Genomic DNA, 23,911 nt, shown 5'->3' with positions numbered 1-23,911 from the left:
TTTGCTGTGAAATAGGAGCACACAACCCATCGCTACTTCCTGTATTCCTGTCTGATAAGGTAAATGAGATGCTTTCTTTCCCTCTTTCCAATATCCAGTAATCAGAACATCTCATGTAAATCTCCCTGGAGCCTCTCGACTGTGTCTCACTGCCCTCTTTCCGTTGATGTCCTGTCAATCCGTCCTCTCCATCTAGAAAGTGGTGATGCTCTGCAGCTGTCGGTGTCCTCTCTATATCTGCTTCTTATCTCTCTGGCTCCACCTTTCACTTCAATTTACAGAGATTTTTGCAGAAATTTGGTTTCACCTTCACCTCTCTGGCTCCAGTACATCCTGTTTCTGTCCGTATTAGTACTTTTCTCCATGTCCATCCGTCTCCTCTTATCATTTCTGTCCCAGTCTCTTGCCATCTCTCTGCCCTTTTTTTTTATTTCTTTTGCCTCTGCCTCCAACATGATGTGCCTTTCTGTCTCTCTGCATCTATTTCCCCATCTGTCTCCCTGTGTTTGTGGTGCATAACTGTCTCTCCTGCGTCTATCAGTCTTGCCTACTCTTCTTTTCTCTCCCTCATAAACATGACTCTTTCAGTGTGTCTGCCCTCTTCTCCGCTTTACGACAGTAAAACTGACAAAAGGAGAATTATGGGCCACCATTTGCCCAACAATTTAAAGCTTGTGTGCACAGATATACATCTCTACAATCACACTTTTTAGAAGTTTAGCTGACGCTTTCAAGCAGGCTGGTTTAGTGGCCAAAAAGCTGTATTAAGCATTCAGTGTCTTGCTTACTGGTGTGTGGTCAGTAATGGACATTGCTTTCTGCAGGCATTAACCTTTAGAGCTAGACCTTCAGTCTCTCCCAAAACATGGTGGGACTTTTCTATCTAGCCAAACAGTCTTTTACCAACTCTGCAGTTACTTCCACTATTCAACATCACTAGACCACTCCTGGAAACATTGATAAGAGAGGAACAAAGTCAAATCTTCAGTGTTAAGTCAATACAATTTCTCAATTTAACTCTGTTTGGATGATTCATCTGGTGCCCTGACTGTTCTAAGCCAAATTCTGGTACAGCTGCAGTCTGTTCCCCTCAGCACATCACAGCATAGCTCCCTTAATGGCTGTTTAGCAGCCTCTGTAGGAGGAAAAAGGATTTGACTTTTGGCTTTTGAGTCAAATTTTGCCTTTTAAAACCTGAGGCTAATCCAATTTCAGCCCACAAACCATTTCCCTTCTGCACCTCAGCAGCTTTAGAGACATTAGCTCAGACTTTTTCAGTTCCTTGGTTAGATGCAGACTGTTGTGCATGCTTTGGCTGCACCAGCACTGGTGGAGACTGTGGAGGCAGTTTTTGGCTTCGACGCTCACATTGCATGAAAATGAAGTGATGTTTATTTTGGATGCATATTAGGACAAAATATTAATATGGCATTACATTATCGCCCTCCTGCAATGCAACATCACCAGTGCCAAATATCAAATTTTTCATGTGAAATAAGTAGGGTGCTCAAAACAATTACGAATACAAAGAGATTCATACACAACCATTAAGTCAGCCTCTGTTTCTGTTGCTGTGTGACATTTTTCAAGGATGTCAGTCACCTTTGTTTTCAGTTTTTTAATTAGTCATTCTTTGAGATCGTTTGCTCCTCTGCTCTTGTGTTGAGTTTCCGCCACTGGGCAGTTTTTGCAACTACTTTACAAAAAGCAGGAAGTTCTTTGCTGTTTACTGCTGCAGTTTTCGTGAAAACAATGTACCTTCATTTGGTGTTCATCAAGGTTTATTTGTGTAGAATCAGTAGTTATTTTCATCCCTTTATCTGACAGCAGCTCATCTCCCCTGAATCTAAAAACAGGATGGGCTTCATCATATCTTTCTGACTTGGTTCCAGTTGATGAGTGTCACTTGTCATGTTTTTTCAAAGGCGTCATTGTTTTGTTTTGTTTTGTTTTTTTGACCTTGTCTGGTACCTCTACTCCGCCACATGCTTGATTGAATGAACACAGCTGTCGGTGTGAATGTAAGGTCTTTCTATTGTTCTCTCCTGAAAGAGACTCAGACATCAAGACATTGTGTACATATTCCTACAGGCTACTCACAACCCCTAACCTGACATGCCAGACGGATACTTTAATATATCCGGCACAGAAATATTTCACTAGTCCATCAGGGTAGCGGCTCTTCAGATTTGTTTTCAGAGGCGGGACCTTCAAAAAAATCAGCAGCTGGTGATTGGACGACCGTTCTGATTGACACACTCACCACAGACCAATCAACATCAAGCCACGGTATGACGTAGCTTTTGTGCATGGCTGCTGAGAAACAATAGACAAACAACTACAGGAACACAAGAAACAGCTGTGATAATGGTGTTTGACGACTGCTGCTGTTTTTGTAAAGTTAACTTAAGAATCAAAGGAACGCTGACAAGTTCAAAAGTCTGCTGACGTCATGTCTGCTCGTCACTTCCGCAGCTCCCGCCTCTCTTCCCTCATTGGGCCAGTAAGAATTTAGCCGAGTGAATTTGTTGGTCAATGGAGTCTGGCAAGATGGATCTGCAGGATTTCAGAAACTGAATCAGGCAGGTCCATCTGCTCAGCAAAGTTACACGACCTCTGGCACGTCTGAGAATCACCTGGTGTTATCCTGATACTGGGGAAAGTGTTGTGAATGATACTTTGAATCTCGTCACTATTCTTGGTGCTGTCTCTTGTATTGAAAAGGTGACAAGAGTTTAAAATTCAAATCACAACAGCAGCTCTCAAAACTGGATGGAAATTAGTCAACAAGGAGTGAGAAACCAAAAAGTCATCTTGCTTTGATGAAATGTAACAGAATGCAATTTTCAAATCGCAAAGACTGCAAAAAATAAACAAAAAAGAAAACAGTTTCATGCACACAGACCTGGAGGGAATAAAGTAAACATTACTCACTCTACCTTAAACCGGCAAAAGTCAATCTGCTGGTTTTTCTGGAAAAAACCCTGTGAGCTACAGAGATCCACACAGTTGAATGACTGTGGCTGGCAGAGCCGGACCCCTTGTTCACTTCATTCTGTATGGTTTGTTACTCTCACTGACAACTGGAGGTCAGTGAAATTTCAGAGTTCCTTTATCAGTTAAGAAGTACAGAAAAGACTTGTATCCTTGCCGTGTTGGTCATACTATAGAATGACTTATTGCTTGTGTTTAGTAAATAATGTAAAAATGGCATGCCAAATCGCAACCGCAATATTGGTCCCAAAAGTTTGCCATAAGATTATTTTCCAAAATCGTTCAGCCCTATGCTGCAAGTCTATTTTTGCCAGAGTTCACAGCAGAATCCCGTGAATTTCTGCAGAGCAGTTCATATCAAACAGGAAATCAAACATGAAAATGATCAGAGTGTCCGGTCATTTCAAAATAAAGCACCATGTTCTGGATCCGGATCGAAAATCTCATCCTTGTTTATCAAAACTACGTCACTGGTACATGGCCGGGAGTCATCAGCAGGTCAGATCTAGAGGAAATGCAAGGTTTTGGACAAGGAAAGTTAATCTTGTAGGTGAAAAACTTTGGAATTCAATAAGACACAAACAGGAAGGAGAAGGCATGGACTGAAGCTGCTGAAGTTTTTGGAGGGCCAGGTGAGTTTAACATACTAATTAATTACCATGAAAGTATGTTGTCATGGTGGGATTCCTGCAGGAACATATGGTTCTCCTGTGGTCTTGTGATCTCAGGTATCTAGCTGCTTTGGGGGCTGCCCTGCACTGTGCCATGCAGCGCTCCAGAGATGCATCTAGTATGCGCAGCGTGGCACTCATGCTTTATGTGTGAAGTGGGGTTGTTTGTTATTTATTTCAGGAGACTGTTTCTTAATTTTAGCGAGTTTGAAGTAAGGAAAGGTCAGTCTGTCACTTATTTGGCTTAACTGTATTCTTTACAGTCGTGAGCTGTAAAGCTGGCTGTCTTGTAGAATTCAGTTTTTGCGTCAAGAGTCCAAGAGGACAGGTGAAGAATCTGATAACCATTGTTTTTGTGTAAACAGTATATAACACACACTGCTGTATAATGTATTTACAGCGGCCAGCAGACCATACACACGAACACAAACCTTATTTTAACCTTAGAGAATCTCTGTTTTTGTTTGTCTCACCTCCCTCCCTCTCTGCCTTTCTCAGCCTTACCACTGCTGTTGTTTTTCTCACCCACCCACCACCTTCAGTCCAAGAGTTAACTTGTTTGTAGAAGTTTGGTATGTGCAGCCCAGACAAGTTATGCCCCAGGGTGAGTAAATACAGACTCTTCAGCTGAAGGGCCTAACCTCTTTCAACTCACCAATAAGAAGGAGGAAGCATCCGCAGTAACAAAAATTTCATCCTTGAGAAGCCTTTTATCTGACAAATGCTTCATTCATAAAGCACCTCATTTCCATGCCTCTGCTTTAAATAGAAAAGGAGCCACACATGCACCAAACATAGCCTATAGCCATGCTGGCAGCTATCTCATGTGAAATGCATGAAATGTAACCAGTCCATAGCACGCTCTGTTCCTGCTGCTGGGAATAATTTCCGTCACACCGACTGGGATTGCTTTTTCTTGGATAAGTCCTGAAAATGACCACCTCATTGTGTGATGGGAGTTTGTATAATGAAATCACCTCCTTCCCATTGTGCTTTCACATTCAGCTCCACGTCTCTCTAAATAGCTTATACGTGAAGCTGAAAGGAGCTCCATCCTGTGAAAGCAGGCTGTGCTAAAGCAGCAATCAGATATTTAAAATTCAAAGCCTCAGCATATCGAACACGTATAAATACAAAGAACAAGTTGAATTTTTTTAACTGTGTCAGCTTCCTTTAAACAATAGAGTGCAAAGGCACTCCTTGTTGAAAATAGAAAATGGTTTAATATTTGGAGCCATCCTGATGTCAGAGCAAAGCCTGTCCCCCCCAAAGCTGGAGCACTGAGATCTCATGGACTTTGATGGGGTTAGGTGTGCAGTGGGTGGGTGCATCTCCATCTTGAATTTATGTGTCCCTCAGTGCATTGTTTATGCATTAAAAGAAACAAATATCAAAAGACCATTAATGTTAATCTTCAACAAACAAGAAATCAGTAAGATCAATAATAGAACACTCACACATACAGGTACAAAGCAGCCTGAGTCTTTTCTGTCTCTTTAATGTCTGTGCAGAGATTTGTATAAAATAAGAAAAAGCCCAGTTTCAAAACATTTTCCCTTTGTGAATTCATAGTTTTCTTCTTGCTTACTTATACAAAGAGAAAGTTTTAAAGTTGTTGAGAAACAGAAGAGAAAACCTTGAAACTCTCCTCTAACACCTCCAAACAACTGGCAAAAAGGAGCAGGAAGTTGGCGTACCTGTCAGATTCTGTGTGCATTTATCTTTTGCCTGAATTTAGTGAAGTTACACCGAGTTAAAAAACGGGAATATGTTGTACTCACTTGTTCTGGTGCTTGGAGCCCTGGAGGTGTGCATGGTACTGCTCGATGGAGTTGAGGACCACGCTGCAGACACTGCAGGAGTAACTACTACGCAAACCTGCAGGGAAACACACCCAGAACCACACAGGTGCAGAGGTTAGGATGAGGGTACTCTCAGCAAGTATGGTTTTAAAAATGCTTCAAAAGATAATATCATCATCTTCATCTGAATCATCTGCAGCAGCAGCGGCGGCACCGAGCCCAATGTGAGCAACAATAGAAACCTCAGCCGCCACTAAATAAGTGTCTTATTTTTACACTCTGCAGTGCTGGGTAATTTTTCCTAATTAGAGTGCATCTGAAAAAAAGATTTGATTATAATGATCATTAGCAGGAAGCTAGTTGCATTTCTAGATCCTCAGATCACTCCCTCCGTTCTTCCCTTTTGAAACTTAAACCTAACAGGGTGAGGAGCTTTAGGAAAGTACAAAGGAAGGAAAAGAACAGGGTTGTGTGTGTGTGTGTGCGTGTGTGTGGTACTGTGCACAGCTGTGCATGCACACACATTTGTATTGTATTGGTGGATGTGTGCTTGAAATAGCGTGCCTCAGACACAGATGTGAACTAATTAGAGGGTTTGCAGGTGGTCGAGATGAACTCCCAAAAATAGATGGATGAGGATGGAGATGTGCTGATAATAGCGGAGAGAGCGGAGAGTTGATTTCCGGCGAAAAACAAGATCTGTAGGAGAAGATGAAGCAGTGGAGCTGCAGACGTTGGGGATGATAATGAGTCGCCGTGCTGCACAAGTGATGTAAAATGCATGCTGGTGTTTAACAGCAACGGTAGAAAACATGACATGGGCATTGTTTCAGCCACAGCACCACAGCAGCACTGGTTTTTGAAATCCACTTTCTTTCAGGAGGGCAGTGGAAGCAGAGGAAACACTCTCTGTGCGGATGAGGCCGGAGCAATCATCAGCATGACATGACAAGCTGTGTGTTCTCCGACAGAGATGCAACGGAGTGCTATTTTTGTTGTCTCCCGTTTTGCACACTGCGGGGCTGTCTCTGCGCAACTTTCCGATCAGAGATAAAGAACCTTGACGGTTCAGGGTTGTGTGACAAGGCAGTCAAAAAGAAATTGCTTGAAATTGCCTGTCCGTGCAGCCTTCTCCTCGCTGTGCTTTTTATCATTTTTATCCTTTTAAGTGATGAATTCTGGGTGTGGTACCTTATCTCAGGTGAGTGTGTGTGTGTGCGTGGGTGCCCTTTTCCCTCCTGTCATTACTGTCCTTGAGATTTATGAGTTGCCACTGTATTCCATCACCTTTTGACCTTCTGTGGCGGTAATTGGAGAAGTGTGTTGGGAGATGAAGTTGTAATACAGTTAGAGGAAGTGGTGGGAGGTCATTTATACCGAGCCAGAGCTGCATAATGTGGCAGATCAACTCCCTGTTGTCTGTGCCAGTTTCAGGGGTGATTAAGGACAAGCAGTCATTTACAAAAGAAGTCTGGACTGAATTAGTCGCCCTGAGTGAGCTCTGTTTTGGCGTAAATGTTGATATTTCGCATCCATTAGGAGTTATGTGTGTAGAAGAGAGAGATAATACATTCAGTCGACTAAAATGTCATTACTTCTGTCCTCTCTAAATGAAAAGGCCATTAATTGAGGAAGAGATAATTTGGAAAAGAAAGGAAAGATAAGTCTCTCATTCTTCCTCCTGTAATTCTACACTGCTGCAAGGATTACACAAAGAGGTCCTTTCTTGTATACACGATTAAGTGAGGTTTATGTGCATGTGTGTCTGTGCGCACACACAAAGGCAGCCGCCTTGCTTTTAGCCTGATTGATGCCACCTCCTCGCCGCCTGGACGAGGCGCACCGACGCACAATATGCTGCAGTTTGTGTCCGTGCCAGAAAATGTGCATGCACGCCAGTCTCTGGGCACACACACTTAAAAACATACAAACACAAGGCCACATGCACTGACACAGTTTTTTGCTTGGTGGAGCAGCTCTGGCATAAGACATCATTGTGCCCTAATCCATGGTAATTACATGCAGGGAAGTGTGTGTGCTATGCGAGTAAGCGAGTGACAGCATGCAGCGTGTATTTGTGAGGGTGTTCTAAGCCTTGTTAATTACACACCAAGATATGCCAGGGAAAGAGAAAAGAGGGGGTGAGATGAGCTGAGGCAGTGGGTGTGGAGCTGTTTGTGGCTGTCCTTTAAGAGTCTTCTGGCATTTCGGGCCCCCCTGGAGGAGACGCCTAAATGCTTGTCAAAAAAAGTAATGAGCTGCATTCTGTGCATGTTCTCTTTGAGAGCCTTGTTGTAGAGAAATTCAGCACGATATATTTTAGGTTAGTCTGAGCTCAGAAAACATTTATGACCCATTTGGAGCGTGATGCTCATGGCTCGTTCCATTACGACAGCCTGCCAAGCTCTAACTGCAGCATCTTTTATTTGTGAGTCTCTGGAGTGTTTCAGGTAGTGGTCAGCACAAAGGACTGTGAAATATAATATTACATGAACATAACCAGCTAAACGGTGAGATGTGTATGAGATGAAAAGGAGGAAGTGATGCTCAAACTGTACCACCACTGAACATCAAGTTACATTTCTTATTTGAGCTTCCTCTATTTTCCATCGTCCTCCTCTGGGACCGCTGCATCTGAGAGCCTCACTGTAAGGTATTCATGGGTAATTTAATTCACTGTAGTGGCCGGATAACAGCTAACAAAGCTCTCACTACCCCAAAGCCTTTGTGCTGTGCTATACGCTGTAGGTTTAGTGAGATTAAAAAGGAGCTGGATCCAAAAAGAAGCCCATTGAGATGCCATCAAAACCAACAGTCTGCAGCAAAGACCTGACAGTGCGTCTCACTGGAATATATCACAAATACTAAAACAGAACGGGGCTCTGCTTTGGGTGAAAGACAGTTGAATCCTAGTGGACTTTTACTTCACAAAATGCTCCTATGGAGACTAATTAGTTTTCCAGCAAGTTTGATTTTAAGCAGAAAGTGTGCATCATCACTTTTAGAACAAAGAGATATCTATATGTGTAAATTAAAGGACAGGGAACATTAGTGCTTTTGCTTTTATATTAAGCGCAGATATTGTTCCATATGGAATTGATGCTCAAGGTTTAGCAGTCAACAAAAAACTGTTCCCAAAATTTAAAACAACTTTAGTTTGAGAACTAGAAAAGCACTCAAAGAGTGCAGACCCCCCGAGCATATTGTGTTTTTCACACAACATTTTAGTCCTTCTTTAATGTTATACTCCCTTTCAGCAGACTGTCTGCTACTATTTAGTGTTAGTTGCAAGTTTGTACAATAATTTTTTACCGGACAGTGTTGAAAATGATGACGACCCAGTACATATTTCATATTTTGGTTCTTAGTATCCTGAATATTGCCAGGATCTGGATCATACTTTTACATCTGTCAGAAACTATCGTGACCTTGTCTTGTATTGTCTTGCAAAGCAATCCAACCATTTATCATGGAGGTATATACACATAAGGTGAAAACAGCCCTATCTCACAATGATAACGAATCCTTTAAAAAAAAAACCTGGATCCAGACGATGATCTGGATCACCTCCAAAATGTAATCACTTCTTCTTTATCCCATTTTGAACATTTGCTGAAAATTTCATCAAGATCAGTTTGTTACTTTTTGAGTTGTTGTTCACAGTCAGACAAACAAACAGACAAACTCTCCCCAAAACATAAACTCCTTGGCGGAGGTAATGAAAACAAAAAGGTGTTTGAAAAACTTTGGTGTATGAGAAAGATAATGTAAAGCAGTAATACATCAGCATTCATATGAAGTGACCTTGAGCATAAGGAGTGATGTATAGTGAATAGGTGGTTATACAAATTAGAATCCCCACAGGGTGAACAGGACCCAGACGCTGAGTCAATTTCCTTTAATGGAGAATCAGGCTAATACTGAAAGGCTTAATGTTTTTCTAATAAGATGTAAAATCATATGTGCTAATCACTCAGACTCATGTTTTTATATTCATAATTATAATCATCATACTTTGTAAAGTTTGATACTTAAGTGCTGTTGCTGTAATATTATGCCAAAAACTGACACCACGAGGATTAATCGGAGCAACAAATGAGTTTTATACAAAACAGTCGGGTCTGATGTTAGCTAGTGATGGAAAAAAAGATTAGGTCTAATCTGCACATTTACTCTCTAAATCTTCCAGTTTCTAAATTTATTTATCAGACTCAGCTGTGTCTTAGTCATTTTCAATCAGGATGACATGCTCAACTTAATCATATTTTTTTAATATCACAGTTTGCAAAGAGTATGTTTAATGAGAAGATCAGCTGACTGCAGAGGTGTTCATACGCTGCCAACTCTGCTCCATTCATGTGAAACTGCTCACGGTAACCCTGGGTTGATGAATCATGTTAATAACCCGCTTTGTGACACAACTTTGCATGATCTCCTCTGTCAGGGCCAGTGAGGCTGAATGGTTAAAGGATACCCAAGGTGTGCTTGATGTGGTTTGTCATATGACCAAGCAGAAGTGTTTATTTGATGGGCTCAGTGAGTGCAGCTGGTGTGCTTTGCACTGTAATTTGCATCTTGTTAAACTGTGCAAGAAAGATGGTTAGTAATTTTCAAATGGTTGCCCTTTTCTTTGGCTTTGGTTTTTAGCTTTGTCTGTGTCTGCCTTTTATTTGATACTGCCCAGGTAATTTCAAAACACTCAAACAAAGCTGTTTTTGTTAGAAATAGCTGCCTGCTGTTGGAGGAAACAACAGTGATTAAAGTGGTGACATTTGAGAAAGAGGTCATTAAACCAGAACAATGAGCTTAAAATGATAAAATTAGAAAATACAGGCGAGAAGGTTAAGTAATCATACTTCTAACAGAGCCTACGTGAGTATTTGCAGATGAAACACAGTCATTTTAAAAGCATTGATAACAAGAACATATTGATCAGACCATATTTAATATATTTATATTTAATATATTATAGGTTGTTGCTAGGCGCTGCCCCATTGTGGCTGCCTGTTACAGTAGCTCTTTCTCCCTGGTCTGTTTCTTGTCATTTTATCTTCTCTTTTTAGTCATTTTTGCATTTGGAGTGGATCATTACCTTGTAAGGTTCATTTGCTGGTCATGGATGCTAACTAGTTATGTCTGAGCGATGTTTTTACTATTTTTTGCTCCTGTGTTTGTCTAAAGATCCTACATGAAACCATGGCTGCATTGTTTACATGTGAAATCAGCTATTAGCAGTCTATAGCGTGTCAATGCTAACTGGTGCAAGGCCTGATGTTTCCCCACAAGGTGAGAGAGTTGAGGATGTTGGCTGGTTCTGAGGTGTGAGCTAAGAAGTGATGACATTGACCTGTCCTGCCATCCATCGTTATTAGGAGTGTAAGATCTATCTCCAGTAAGATGGACAAGCTAGCCATGCTAACCCAGCAACAGACAGTAAACCAGAAGGCAGGGTAGCATCATGCTATTCACAGACATGGCTAATGGAGCTAACACGGGATGGCAACGCCACATTGAAAAGACTTTGTCTGCTGTGAGCAGACAGAATCCAGGAGACAGAGACTGAACAGACGCCGAAGAAGCTCAGTCCTGTGGAGGTGGAGGCTGGCTGACTGGACAATGATGGACAAGCTGTCATCATCTATTTTGTTAAGTACATTTTTTCACTTATTATAGACTTTTCTTACTTTGTTTTGTTGATTGCTACTGTGACTCCTCCTGAATTTCCCCTCGGGGATAAGTAAAGTATTTTCTATTCTATTCTATTTTATTCTATTCTATTCTATTCTATTCTATTCTATTCTATTCTATTCTATTCTATATTCAAAAAAATTTTGCTGATTGAAAAGTTCTGACTTAGATCAAAGAATATCTGAAGAAAAAATACACACATAATATAATTACATTTTCAGAGCCATAAGTTCTACCACCCTGACTTGTTTTAGTATTTGGTACATGCTGTGTTGATCTTCACTGCCTGCAGTACGTCTTATGTGTGCATGTATGTAAGTCGATGTGCGATTGTGTCACAGTAAGTGCTGTCTCACGGGAGGCGAGGTCAGCACTGTCTCCAAACTCAGGCACAGTCATCAATTACACACAATTTTCTCTGCTTTGGTACTTCACCCTCTCCTGGGTCCACACACACACACACACACACACACACACACACACACACACACACACACACACACACACACACACACACACACACACACACACACACACACACACACGCACAACCACACACACATGTGCATACACATACACTCAAGTTCCAGACACTTATCTCACTGCCTCTAATTCTCTGCTGAGCCTCCGGAGAGAGGAGACAGCGCGCCGGCTTTGTCTTGAGGGGTTTCTACCCCTATCGTGATTTATGTAGAGACACAGCTGAGTCAGGCGGGCTCCATCCCTGCTTAGTAACCACCCCCGCAAGAAGTCAGTCGCCCACCTCTGTAATCCATCTCCTAGGATTTTGTCTGGCACCTAACTGCTTAAAATAACGTCATTTTCCCCCGTGCCCTGTCTGCACAATTATAGCAGAAAAATTCAAGAGGAAGAAATGGTGTCGATATAAATGTCATGGGGATTTTGTGATGTGTTTCGGTCGTGAGTGTGCGAATGTGGGGGCAGGAGATAGGGAGGAGAGAGAATATAAAAGTGCAACTAAAGGTCAGTATCATCAATGGGACACATGCAGACAATACGACTGTGGAGCCTCAGTTTGGGAATGGAAGGAATATTGGTGTGTAAATAATTCACCTGTGCCTCGTGGGGAGCTAATGAGGATGACAGATGAGACATGACGACGGATCGGTGCCCCAAGTGGTGTGCACAAATTTACACACAAAGCAAAACAGGATGCAAGATAAAGCACAGCAGTAGGAGCGGGACTGAGGAGACAGAAAACGGTCCAACAAAGGGGAGCAGAGGATGGAAGACAGATGAATCCGTACTCGTCTGAGACCAAACCCTCCCTCAGCCCTCTCCTCCTCCTCCCACTCTGAGCTCAGCTGCAGCCTTGCCCTTAACCCTACCTCTGAGAGTACACCCAGCACACCTGTGACTTCACACCTGAAGTGGTGATAAAAGCCAATCAGAAGTGAGAATCTTGCACCAATGGAAAAGTGAAGAACAAACAAGCACAGACAATGGAAATGCACTCTGAGGAGCAAAGAGCTTCCCACTGAAGACACTGGAACAAACACATGATTGATGGCACATATAATAGACCCCGTCAGCTGCAGGCACACTCAGAAATCTTAGACTAGTGCATTACCCTTTAAATGAACAATGATAAGAGATTCTGCAGAAGGAAGATCTGAATTTTGTACATTTTTATCTTACACTAAGAATTTCTAACATGTTTTTGTTGTTAAATGCTCAAAATCTCCCAAAACAGCTGAGTTTGTGGGATCTGGGTCACAGTTTGTGCACAGAGGACGATATCCAACATGACACCTCTTAAAGCCTCTCAGCCAGTGTAGGCGGCAACATGACTCATGCTTTTAATATGATTGGCTTCTTGAGATGATGGTTTATGTCATTACACCTGGAGCACCAAGTGGACAGCATAGCGCTGGCTCACAAAGGATTTGCATGTGTGTTTTTTTTGGCAATGTCTGGGCGCTTCTGTGTGTGAGGTACCAAAGTGTCAAAGTTTTGTGCAGCATAGAGGAGTCGTGTGACGCTGTGTTCGTACGTGTTGAGCTGTGTGCTGCATTAAGAGGATTTTGGAAGATATCACTCGTGGGAACCAGAAAAGGAAAGGCAATTCCTGTTCCAAATACTATTAATAATTTCATTTAAATACCCTTCTGGCAGAAAAGTGTGTGTATGTGTGTGAAGCAGTGTCCTCTTACTGCTAAATTTGTGAGTGAATGTGTTTGTGTGGGAGCGAGGAGGAATAACAGGGGGAGAGGGAGACATAAAACTGTAATTAAAACCCAGAATTCGTGACGGAAAGTGAAATGTGATCTGTGTTTTTCAGATTAATTAGCTGGAATAAGAAACAATATCAGCATAATTGTTAACTTAAACACCTTGTTGACTCCCACAGAGGCTCTCTGTGTGGCAGTCATGTTTTGTCCGCAGGCAGGAATTTTAATGTGTATATTCAGCTAAATGCTCTATAAGCTGGTGACATAGCCTCTTCTTTTTTGTACAGTAGTGACAGGTGTGAAATCTCTGCTATGACACGAAAGCTTAAACTGTGAAAATCAAAGATACATACGGTGTGTCCAAATTTAACTTGGTGTTGGACACAGAGGTGAAAGGACATCGTTTTCTTGATGGTGGATTAGCTAATGTCTTCATTTCATTGGCCTTGGATCCAGGCTCTGAGATCAGTTCCCGAGTCAACACCTCTGGAGTCTGCACTACATGCTGTAAAATTTTGGACTGCAGAGACAGAGATGAGAGCCAAGCTTAATATGAATTGGCTGTTTTACAAATGTACTAGTCTCTATATATAGACATCCTGACATGTACAGATATTTAACCTGCAGTGAGGAAAATATCACATGGAGTATTTAACCCTTCTAAGTGACACTTACTTTGCTTTTCTTGAAAGTACAACCAAATACAGACAGCTAATGTGGAAAGGCAGACAGGGGGATAAGCCTGTTCAAACCAATGACCAGTGCAATGAGGTCTGTACTCTGTAGCTGAACTAGGGATGGGTATTGATAAGATTTTATTGATACCGATGCCCTTATCGATTCTGCTTGTTGATCCGTTTCTTCATCGATTCCCTTAATAATTCCTCCTGTGAATTTTCTCTGTACAAAAAGTAGCTTTACAGGTTTTCTTGGATAACAAAATTTAATTGATTTTGTAAGTGAATGAATATGACATTGGTCACTGGATCTGGATATATTTGGACGTACTGTTTTGTTATGCATCATTATATGTTAAGAACTTTGGGCTTGCTGTAGTTATGCTGAATTCAGAGCCTGCATGCATCTTTATTTCTAACTTGCCTGTTACTATTTTGACATTTAGAGTTTTCAGTATCATTTGCCAAGGGTAATTGTGATATGTTTTTTTGATGGGAGTTGACATTCTATTGTGAAACTAAAGGAATACCGATGTATGCTAAACTCTAGCATATCAAAGCAATTTCACTTATGTTAGCATCAAACTAGCACTATGTTTTCTATTTTGTTTTAGGTGCATAACGAGATGTATAACATGTTTAATGTATTGAATAAGAATCTCGTGCCAAAGAGTAATGTACATTTCTTTGTGTGTTTAGTTCTTCAGCAAAACTTAAAGCAGAATTTCCAGAATTAGATTTTTCATGGGAAACTGTCATCTAACCGCTAAGCTACTATAGCTGGGCTGAATAGTAGACATAAGGCGGCTCTGGTGCGATGTAAAAACTTGATAAGGGAAGCATAATGGCTAGTGAGGTTGATGGATTGAACTGTTACTTATCGATTCTTAACAAGAACAGGTTTTGGGTACCCATCCAGAAGCTGAACCGATGTGACACAAGTTTTACACCAACGCTGTCTGCAGTTGCTTGAAAAGTAATGGCTCTCGCCACATTATGAAGTAAAAGGTGAAAGGTAAATGGACTGTTCTTATACAGAACTTTCCGTAATCTCCTGACCTCTCAAAGAAATTGTACATTACATGTCATATTTACAACACATTCACACACTGCTGGAGAAGGCATAACACCGATGACACAGTGCCTTGGAGAGTTTGGGGCTAAGTGTCCTTCCCATGAACACCCAGCACTCATGGTGAATTAATTTGAGATAAGAATCCTTATCTTGTCTTAATATTGGGTCTCTTTTATTAATAGAAAATTAGCAGGTCTTGACTTGGGACACATCTTGAAATAAGGTCAGTTGTGATTTGGTGTTATATAAATAAAGATTAATTGATTCACTGAGCATGCAGACAGCGGGACCTGGGATCAAATCCCTGGTGTTCCCATTGATACAACTGACCCTTCCACCGAGCCACAGCTGCCTGATAATTATTGCTGAAGCAAGTTTGAAAGTGAAACAGTGACATGGATACTAATTTTGTCAAAATTTGGTTCATTTCACCTTGCTCAAACTGTGTGTGTGTGCCTGTACAGAAGATACAGACTTCAGCACATCTTACCTCACTCTTACCTCACTCTGTAGTCTACACAGTTTCACTTCAACCTTAAAAAAGACTGGAAAATAACTGTGACCACACTCTTTCTATGCATCTGTGAATTGACACGTTGATAGAAATTCAAACAGCGGAGCGTTCTGTTTCCACGATGTAACGGGCCAAGTTATGATTATAACAGATTGGAAGCACTCAACGCTGCCAGTTCTATGAAGTGGTTCCTTTTATTCTAACATACAGTTATATAAATGTGTGTTTGATGGTGTGTTCAGTTGCTTATTTGTTGTCATGATTTACTGTTAATGCTTTGCTTGTTGTAAAATTTTCAATTACTGACTGAGATTCTGAGATGATATGCACCTGCAGATTTGGTCCAAAACAGATTCACTGAATTTTTGGGCGCTGAATAGTTTCTCCCTCATCTGTTTGAGAACCAGTCTCAAAACACACACATCTGTCAGGCTCTGGAGGTGATATCTGAAACAGAAGTCCCCAGTGTGTTAGGGTCCAAAAACCCTGTCTGCTTCTCACAGAATAATGTAATTTAGCAGTGTCTTTTCATCTGACCCACATGACCTAGTTTTATCTCTGCTTTCTAATAAAAACCTGCGGCCTTCAAGCCCAGATGTCTGCATAATGTTTAATGACATCATAGACAGATCTTAACTTCTAAAAATATTTGACTGCCTCTTTCATTAAGGAAGATTTTAGAGTATCATGGCTGAACAACTCAGCTATAGAGTTTTATAATTCTGCATCTTAATTAAATCATCAGAGGGTATTCCAGCCATCTGTTGGACATTATTTGTTTTATGCAAATGTTAACAGTAGGACAGTAAAAAAGAGGGCAATTTAAGGAGAAACTCTGGATGATTCAGTGGTCAAAACATGTGGTTCGAGGATGCGTCAGTTATTTCAAACCTTTTTTCATGATGTGTAATAAGCTTTTTAAGAAGCCAGTGGTGCTAATTTAATCCCTGTGTGACCTGTGTGGTTTACGTCAGAGTGTCTTTGAAATGTACACCCCTTAAAAAAGCATATGAACATTCAGATGTCCCTCACTGCCCCTGATCTTAAACATGATCCCTCTCCTCATCGTCTTTCCTCGTACTAAGTCCTCACACCCTGCCTGCCCTTCACTTGTCACTTCCCTTGTGTTGGGTTTACGGCCAAGAGGCTGACCTGTGCTCTCCGTGGCATCCAGGCTGCCTGCTAGCTGCTCCAGGAGGCGCGCTCTGGCCGCGTTCCTGCGGTGTTTCTTGCCCTCATAGTGCTGCTGGGCCATCAGCGGGTTGTTGAACCAGGCTCCGCATAAGCAGCAGTACTTCCCTGCTTCTCTGCCGCCGTTTCCTCCGACAACCCCCATGGGCCAGGGCAGGGCGGGGGGAGGAGGGGGGCATGCGGCGGCGTCTGTGGGCACCGGGGTGGAAGGAGAGGAATCTAGGGAATAGACGGTGGAGACAAGAGGTGCAGGGGTGAGGGAATGCAGAGGGAGGGTTGAGGGATTGACAGCAGAGAGGGAGCATATTAACAGTGATTCATATGTAAATGGAGTTTAAGGTGCTAAATTTAATTCAATCAAAATATTTTCATGAAATTACATTAACATAAAAATAAAACCATTTGTATTTAGCTGCACACACTCCCACTCTCTCTTATAGACCCACATGAAATCCCAAATATATTTGGACACACACACACATACACAGATTGAAAAGCTCCAGGTTTAGATTGAACCAACTGAGAGCAAAGAGCAATCAGACTTCTTCCTGCTCCTCGTCTTCCTCCCCCTCTTCTCTGCTGTCATTTTTCTCTTCCTCTTTCCCTATCTCTCCTCTCTTCTTCTCTTCCTGGGAATTAAATTAGAAAAAAACAAAAAGCGGTGGCAGACTTCCAGGTGACCTGCTACTCGTGACATGACACTGGTTACCATGGTGATTGCCCATTTATAGCCAACAGGCCCTGACATGTCCACAGGACGCAGTTGTGGCTCACGCAGAGCAGACTGCTAACATGCGTGTGTCTGCATGCGTGTCTGTCTGTGAGTGTTTTGGTGGTGGATGAAAGGCATAACCCACACTACAGAAAATGTGTCAGGGCTTACGTGTGTGTGTGCATGAATGAAGCTTCAGAACAGGCTCTTTGCACGTGTGTGAGGTACAGTATGTGCACTGAAGAAATCATCTCTGCTCAAAGTGTGTGTTTGAAGGCAAGGAGGGGGTGTTAGTTCCACAGCCAAACTGTGTGAGAAGGCTTCTAATGCCAGATGGCGTGTCCAAATGTGCCGATCCTCTATCTACATGTGTCAAAGACTCCAGAGTTATACCGACCGTGACTCACTGCCTCAGAATTACATGTTTCAACCATTGGCATCATACAATGATGGGCAACCAGCTATTTCTCCTGCTGTTGTACAAAAGTGAAGCCAAATCCCCATGAAAAGTGCTGGATATCGCACTCAGGAAAATTCTGGAGCCGGTCTTTGCAGAAGGGAGCAGGTGGAGCCGCTTTATTGGTGCCTCACCCTGCTCTCAAAATGAAACACAAACTAAAGCGGGGGTATTCTGGTTATTTTTTAAAGCTTCCAACTGTCTCTTTAAATATTTCTTTTGTAGCTTTAAAGGATTTACTGCAAACAAATATCTGCTCATGTTTGGGTTTTTAAAAACCTTGTATGAGCCTCTGTGTGAAATGCTTCATTTCAGCCCCTGTCATTCAAGAAGCCTCTTTCGCTGTTGCCACATTGTTTCTTATTAGAAATGACAAAATGAAATGTTTAAGATTCAATGATACTTACAGTATGCTATGTCACAAATTGAGCCAACTCTCATTTTTGTGTGACTTTTTCAACCGGCCTTTCAAAGCAGCAACAGTCCCTTTGGAGATTACTTTAGCTGCGTTTCCACCAAGCAGTCCGGGTCGGTTCAGTACGGTTTGGGACAGTTAAGTCTGATCCCATTTGCGTGTCCACAGCAAACTGTGTCCTCTCGTGGTAGGCTGCGTGTAAGCCGGATGCCGGAAGCCGCAGCTGGTTAACAATAGCGCAACGCTGTAGCAGCTTACCCCGCTATTTAATCCAACAAAGAAGAAAACGCGACACAGAAATCAAAGAGCACAGATGGAAGACATGCAGCATTTTGCCCTCTCTGTGATTTTCATGTAACTCTCTGTTACAAAGTGCAATCAAGCTTTGTTTCAGAGAAGTCTGTGTGCCGCCAGGAGACATGCAGCCGCTGTCGGGGTCAGTGACGATTCTTTTGACCAATCAACCGTCTGCAGTGTGTTGCTCCACCTTCCGGGAGCGGATCGGTTCAGTCTGGCACCCATACAAAAGGGTCCCAAAAAAGTGGGACGGCTCGTCTCGGTTTTTAGGGATCCGTCCCGGGATGAGTCAGTGGAAACGCCGCTAAAAGCGCACCGTACCGAGACGAACCAACCCGGACTGCTTGGTGGAAACGCGGCTTTAGACACAGATTATTTGAAACTTTGTCCGTGCTTCGTAATATTATATCTTTATGTTTGTTTTTAGAGTATAGAGCATAAATAACACAGCTTTAAACTGTCTAAAAAGGCTTACTGTCTCGCTGAGCAGTCATAAGTTTGGAAAGTTTTAATTAACTGATTGTATGTTACATTTCCTCTAACCATTCTTCCTTTTTTGGATTAACTGGTTCACACAGCGCCACAGGAGCCTCATTAGTCAACAGAGCTGTCACTCCTAGTGTTACACTTCCAATCTTAGCATCAAATAAAAGATTTACATGAAACTCAGAGATAATTAACCCTTTGGCATCAATCAGTAACACAAGAACTAACTACAGTGACAGAAACCATGACTAAGAAAACTTTACTTGAGGTGTATTAATATTTTATACTTTGACTCATGTCCCATTAGTTATATGGAGGAGGTGGGATTGGGATAAATACTGCAGCCAGTCTGGAGGGAGAGCTCCAAGTGTTTTGGCTTCATTTTTGGTAAGCTTTCCTGTTGTCAACCTTTTAAAGAGTCTGTGGTTAATACATTTTCTATCACCAGTCAAAACCCACTCAAACAAGCTTTTTAGCCAAAATGAGTCACTTCTTTTCACAACAACCATCAGCTCCCTGAGAGCAAATGCAGAACATGCGAGCATTGTTGACCACTGACCACTGAGTGTGAAGCGTGTTCATTTATGGTGTGATTTTATGTGCCCGTGTTGACTCCCAGCCGTGCAATCTGATTGGTTGCTCCTACCTTGATGTGTCTTTGGGCTCTGTTCACATAGTTACTGTATCTATGGCTGTGTCTGTGCTCATCTCACCAACCACACCCACTCACATTCCCCTTTACTGGTGTTTGTCTCCACAACAAGATCATCTCAGTTACAAAACGCAGCCCAGTAACTCTTCTAATGTCATTTCATCTTTCTGCTTTTAATCTCAAAGACAAGGTCGAGCTAAAATCTCTGGATGTGAATTACATTTGTGTGTGTGTGGTTGCGCGTGCGTTTGCACCCTTGCATGAGTGAAGCTCCTGCACTCTGACAGCTCTGTGGAGCAGCACGTGCCAAGCAGCAACAGGGAGAGATTCTCCGATGTATTCTTCCTCCTTCATCCCTTGTTTTCCCACCCTTTCTTTTCCCATGACTGTGATCTCTGCACACTGGAGCAGAAGTAAGTGTTTTTCACGGAGTGGGGCACAGCGGCCGTGCATGTGAGTGTGAGTGTGTGTGCAGGAGAAGGAAGGAAGTAACACAGGTACATTCTCTGCTCTCTGCCTCTCAGGGGCTTTCACCAACACACATGGCCTTTGCTTTCTGTCTCCTCACTTTATGTTATGGGTGCGCGTGTTTGTCTGTGTCTATGCTCGTGTCCATGTGTCCTTAGATGCAAGTGTGCAAACGTGCAGGCATCAGTCATCCTGCTTTTGTGTGTTTCTGTGCCCACGTGCGCACAAGCCTGTCAGATTTGCTGTGCATCTTCCATGGAGCTCTCATCTTCGAGAGATCATGAAGGCTACTTTTGACTTTAATCTCTCCTGAAATCTTTTTTTTTCTCTCCCAGGTCACTCTTCTTCTCTTCTTGCTCTTATCCTCGTTTCTATTCCTTCAGGTCCCACTGTCACAGTACTGCCCTGACTACACGGCGAGTGCTGCTCAGAAGTGACACTTTTCCTGAAAAAGTAGGCCAAAGTTAAGCAAAAGTCACTCAAGGGCTTGATTTTAACACTCCCAGTTTGCCGTGATTATATGTTTATAACTTTTTGAATCTTATTTGAATCAAATTATGTAAAGCTCCCCTGGGGACGACTCACCAGCGTTGACAGCGGGGAAAAAACGAAGACATCTTAAAGAATCATGAACGTAAAGTCAGAAAATTAAAGACTGTCCGTTCCCCACACCTTCAAAGTTTGACTTCTGTAGCCTCTGGTATGTTAGTATTTCTAGACTTTTTCCCCTCTGATATCCAGGCTAGACATTTTGACTGAAGCATGACTAAAGCTTCCCAAATCCACTCCAGATAGAATATGTGCTTTGAACTAAAAATATTCTTGGTTCAGTGATTCATGTCACATAAAAAGGATGTCTGGTTTACTCGGATGTATGCGAGCAGGGGTGAGACTGAGTCACACAACTATGTTAATTACCTTGGTCATCATTGAGTGAAGGCTGTGTTTGCATACATCATGATTGGAATCCAATGAAGGTATTGATCTGAAAGGGCTAAAAGAGTCGCCTGCTGAAGTACTGGTTTGCATGGGGACATGTTTTCAGTGGGCGTGGGGAGCTAAGGGCTTAACATGTGCACACCTTCTAACAACAACCGACAGATGTTATGTAATGAGGGTCTGAGTTAACAACAGAGCTGCAAAGACGGTCTGATGGTCCATAAAGAATATCTAAATATTTTCTCTTGAAGAAGCAGCTACATTGTAGCCTAAACATATAATTTCAAGCAGGGCTGCAACGACAAGTTGATAAAATCGATATGTAAAAGCGTCGTCGTTTTTCTATAACTAATGCATTGAGCTTTGCATTGATGTGTTAGTTTGTCTTCAGTTTAGTTTGTCTCCATCTATTTTTGTTGGATTTTTTAGCGGTTAGCAACTAGCTGAAGGTGCACTACCGCCACCTACTTGACTGGAGTGTGGATGACCTGGGCTGCGGGGCTGTATGTGTCACATGTAAACAGTAAGCTGAGCCGGAACATGCGAATAATGGCAGAGCCGGAGTAGCCGTTCATCTAAAAAACTCTAGAGTTTCGGAGTATTTCAGGCTGAGTAAAAGCACACAGCGTATTTATTGCATTTTTGCAAAAACAACCTTGCATGGCACGACAGTACAACTGCAATTATCCAGAACTTAAAACGCAAACATGTTGGGCTCATTGATGATGAGCTGGGGAGCTCAACAGTGAGGTGAGTAGCTACAAAATCCCACATAAACTCTTTTCAAAAAAGTTGTGAAATGCATGGTATGTCTTGAAAACCACGAGGAGTCCATTAGCGTTAGCTTTGACAGATAGTGGTGGGGCAGAGGGGGTGTATGTTTGACCTGCAGGTAAAAAGACTGAGGACACATTTTATTTATTTGCCTTTTTGGCCCACTAAGTTCTTAATCTGATTACATAAAAATGTATTTTCTGTTATTTTGCCCATACTGTTGATTCTGTAAGTAAAAATACATTCATGTCACTTGTTATACTTAATATATGTAGCATCTTGTCAGCTTAAACTATGTTCAAATATGTTGTTTCTTTAAGCAAACAATAGCCATCAACTAAAATAACAACAAATGTTTGGTTTTGCAAATTTTACTATCATGCATCCTCATCCTTTTTTTCCACCAATTTATTGTAAATATAATCGTCAGAGACATCTATTACTGAAATAATCGGTAGTTGCAGTCCTACAGTCAAGCATGAGCTAAACCCCCAAAGCTGCTGTGTCCTGTCCACTGCAGAAATTTAGCGACAATAAAGAGATATAAGTCAGTGGCATAATTCCAACAACTGACAAAAACAATAATATGTTCTTGAAAGAACACAGCAGTTAATACAAAACCTTTTCTTACCATTTCACCCAAAGCATCTCTCTCCATCTGAAGCCCCTTTAAGTAATAATGGCTTGGAACTGTCCTTGGTGCTGAACATGTTCTCCCTCCGTCATTTGAATCAAAGTTGAAACTTAAATTAATAATAAAGAAGTCTATTTCAGAACTGAGGTTGAAATTATATTTTAAGTGTTCTACTCCAACCTCGACATATTTAAACCACCAGAGCTTAAACTGAGCAACAATTCTTTCGGCCTTGTAACCTGTAACACCTTACCAAACAGCCTTTCAACAACAATCCTTCAATTTGAAGAACCCACATTTTCTCTCATTTGCAGCTATGAGAGAAAAATCTATTTCAACTCTTCTTTTTTTTCCCTGTTTTTGCAGCCACACAATTGAAACGCACACACAAATGAATTAAACCCTCACATCGTACCTGAGCCTAAAGGGCATCAAACGTTGCTTTGGATTTGAAGTCAGAGAACCTAACTAAATGAGAAATGCAGCCCCAGCAGACCCCCATGCTGACACTAATGCAGGTTTATTATCTGAAAATTGATGGATGGGCTTTCACTTTTAAGACTGACCTGGGGGAAGACAGACAGACAGACAGACAGACGTACGAAAACCAACCTGCTCAAAGAATCTGTTTAATGCTCTATTCTCTTTGTCTGCAAAACCCAACTTGCACTCTGGTTTATACCTACTGGGATTGTTTTAAAGTTATTGAAGGGCAAGTATTTGAAGACATGATAGAGATGTGCAACGACAAAAATCAGGGGAAAGCCTGCGTATTGGAATATAAATGTATACTGTTTAATCTCAGAAGTATTGCCATTCAGATGGAGTGCGGTTAAGACCTACCCCCAAAAGAGGAGGATATAATTCATCACTCTCTATTGATTTTGTGTTATGGAAAGGTGCCTCCCTTCACTCTCCAGAAAAATGCCTTAAAGCTGTTTTTACGACAGGAAACACTGCAGACAGGCTAAAAAACACTCATGATTTCCCTCACATATATGGACCTCTCCTAGGCAGAGAACCCATTTATCTATTTATGTATTTAAAATTTACATAACCGATGAACTGCAAGACAATCAGTCCTTTATTTTAACCTCTGGTGTTTTTTTCAAGAAAGAAGTCTGATACATGCTTTGCAGAAGAGCAGAAAGACTGAGAGATCGATGTTATGCCACTTCAAAATGATACAGAATCCAGTCTTTTACATTTAATGGCACTAAAGATACAGATATTGTGATCAGATGTCATAGTCTTAACCTCAAGCTCCTGCAGG

The 23,911-nt window shown here is 41.8% G+C and overlaps 1 protein-coding gene and 1 long non-coding RNA gene across 2 annotated transcripts in view; one reads left to right on the top strand and one right to left on the bottom strand.

The window, feature by feature from the left end:
- LOC141795511 (zinc finger matrin-type protein 4) overlaps positions 1–23,911 on the bottom strand; it is an 84,382-nt gene that overhangs the window by 18,090 nt on the left and 42,381 nt on the right. The window contains exons 5-6 of the mRNA XM_074676417.1: positions 16,766–17,023; positions 5,447–5,543 (exon numbers count right to left, since the gene is read on the bottom strand). Coding sequence (XP_074532518.1) covers positions 5,447–5,543; positions 16,766–17,023 — 355 coding nt within the window. The remainder of the gene's footprint in view (positions 1–5,446; positions 5,544–16,765; positions 17,024–23,911) is intronic.
- LOC141795512 (uncharacterized) overlaps positions 1–23,911 on the top strand; it is a 148,123-nt gene that overhangs the window by 90,928 nt on the left and 33,284 nt on the right. The window lies entirely within an intron of this gene.

This window comes from Halichoeres trimaculatus, unplaced genomic scaffold, assembly GCF_033239565.1.
Source record: "Halichoeres trimaculatus isolate MK-OKI-2021-1 unplaced genomic scaffold, fHalTri1.1 fHalTri1_scaffold_8, whole genome shotgun sequence".
Lineage (NCBI taxonomy): Eukaryota > Metazoa > Chordata > Actinopteri > Labriformes > Labridae > Halichoeres > Halichoeres trimaculatus.
The sequence above is the reverse complement of the archived record's forward strand: the minus strand, read 5'-3'. Positions and strand labels throughout refer to the sequence as shown.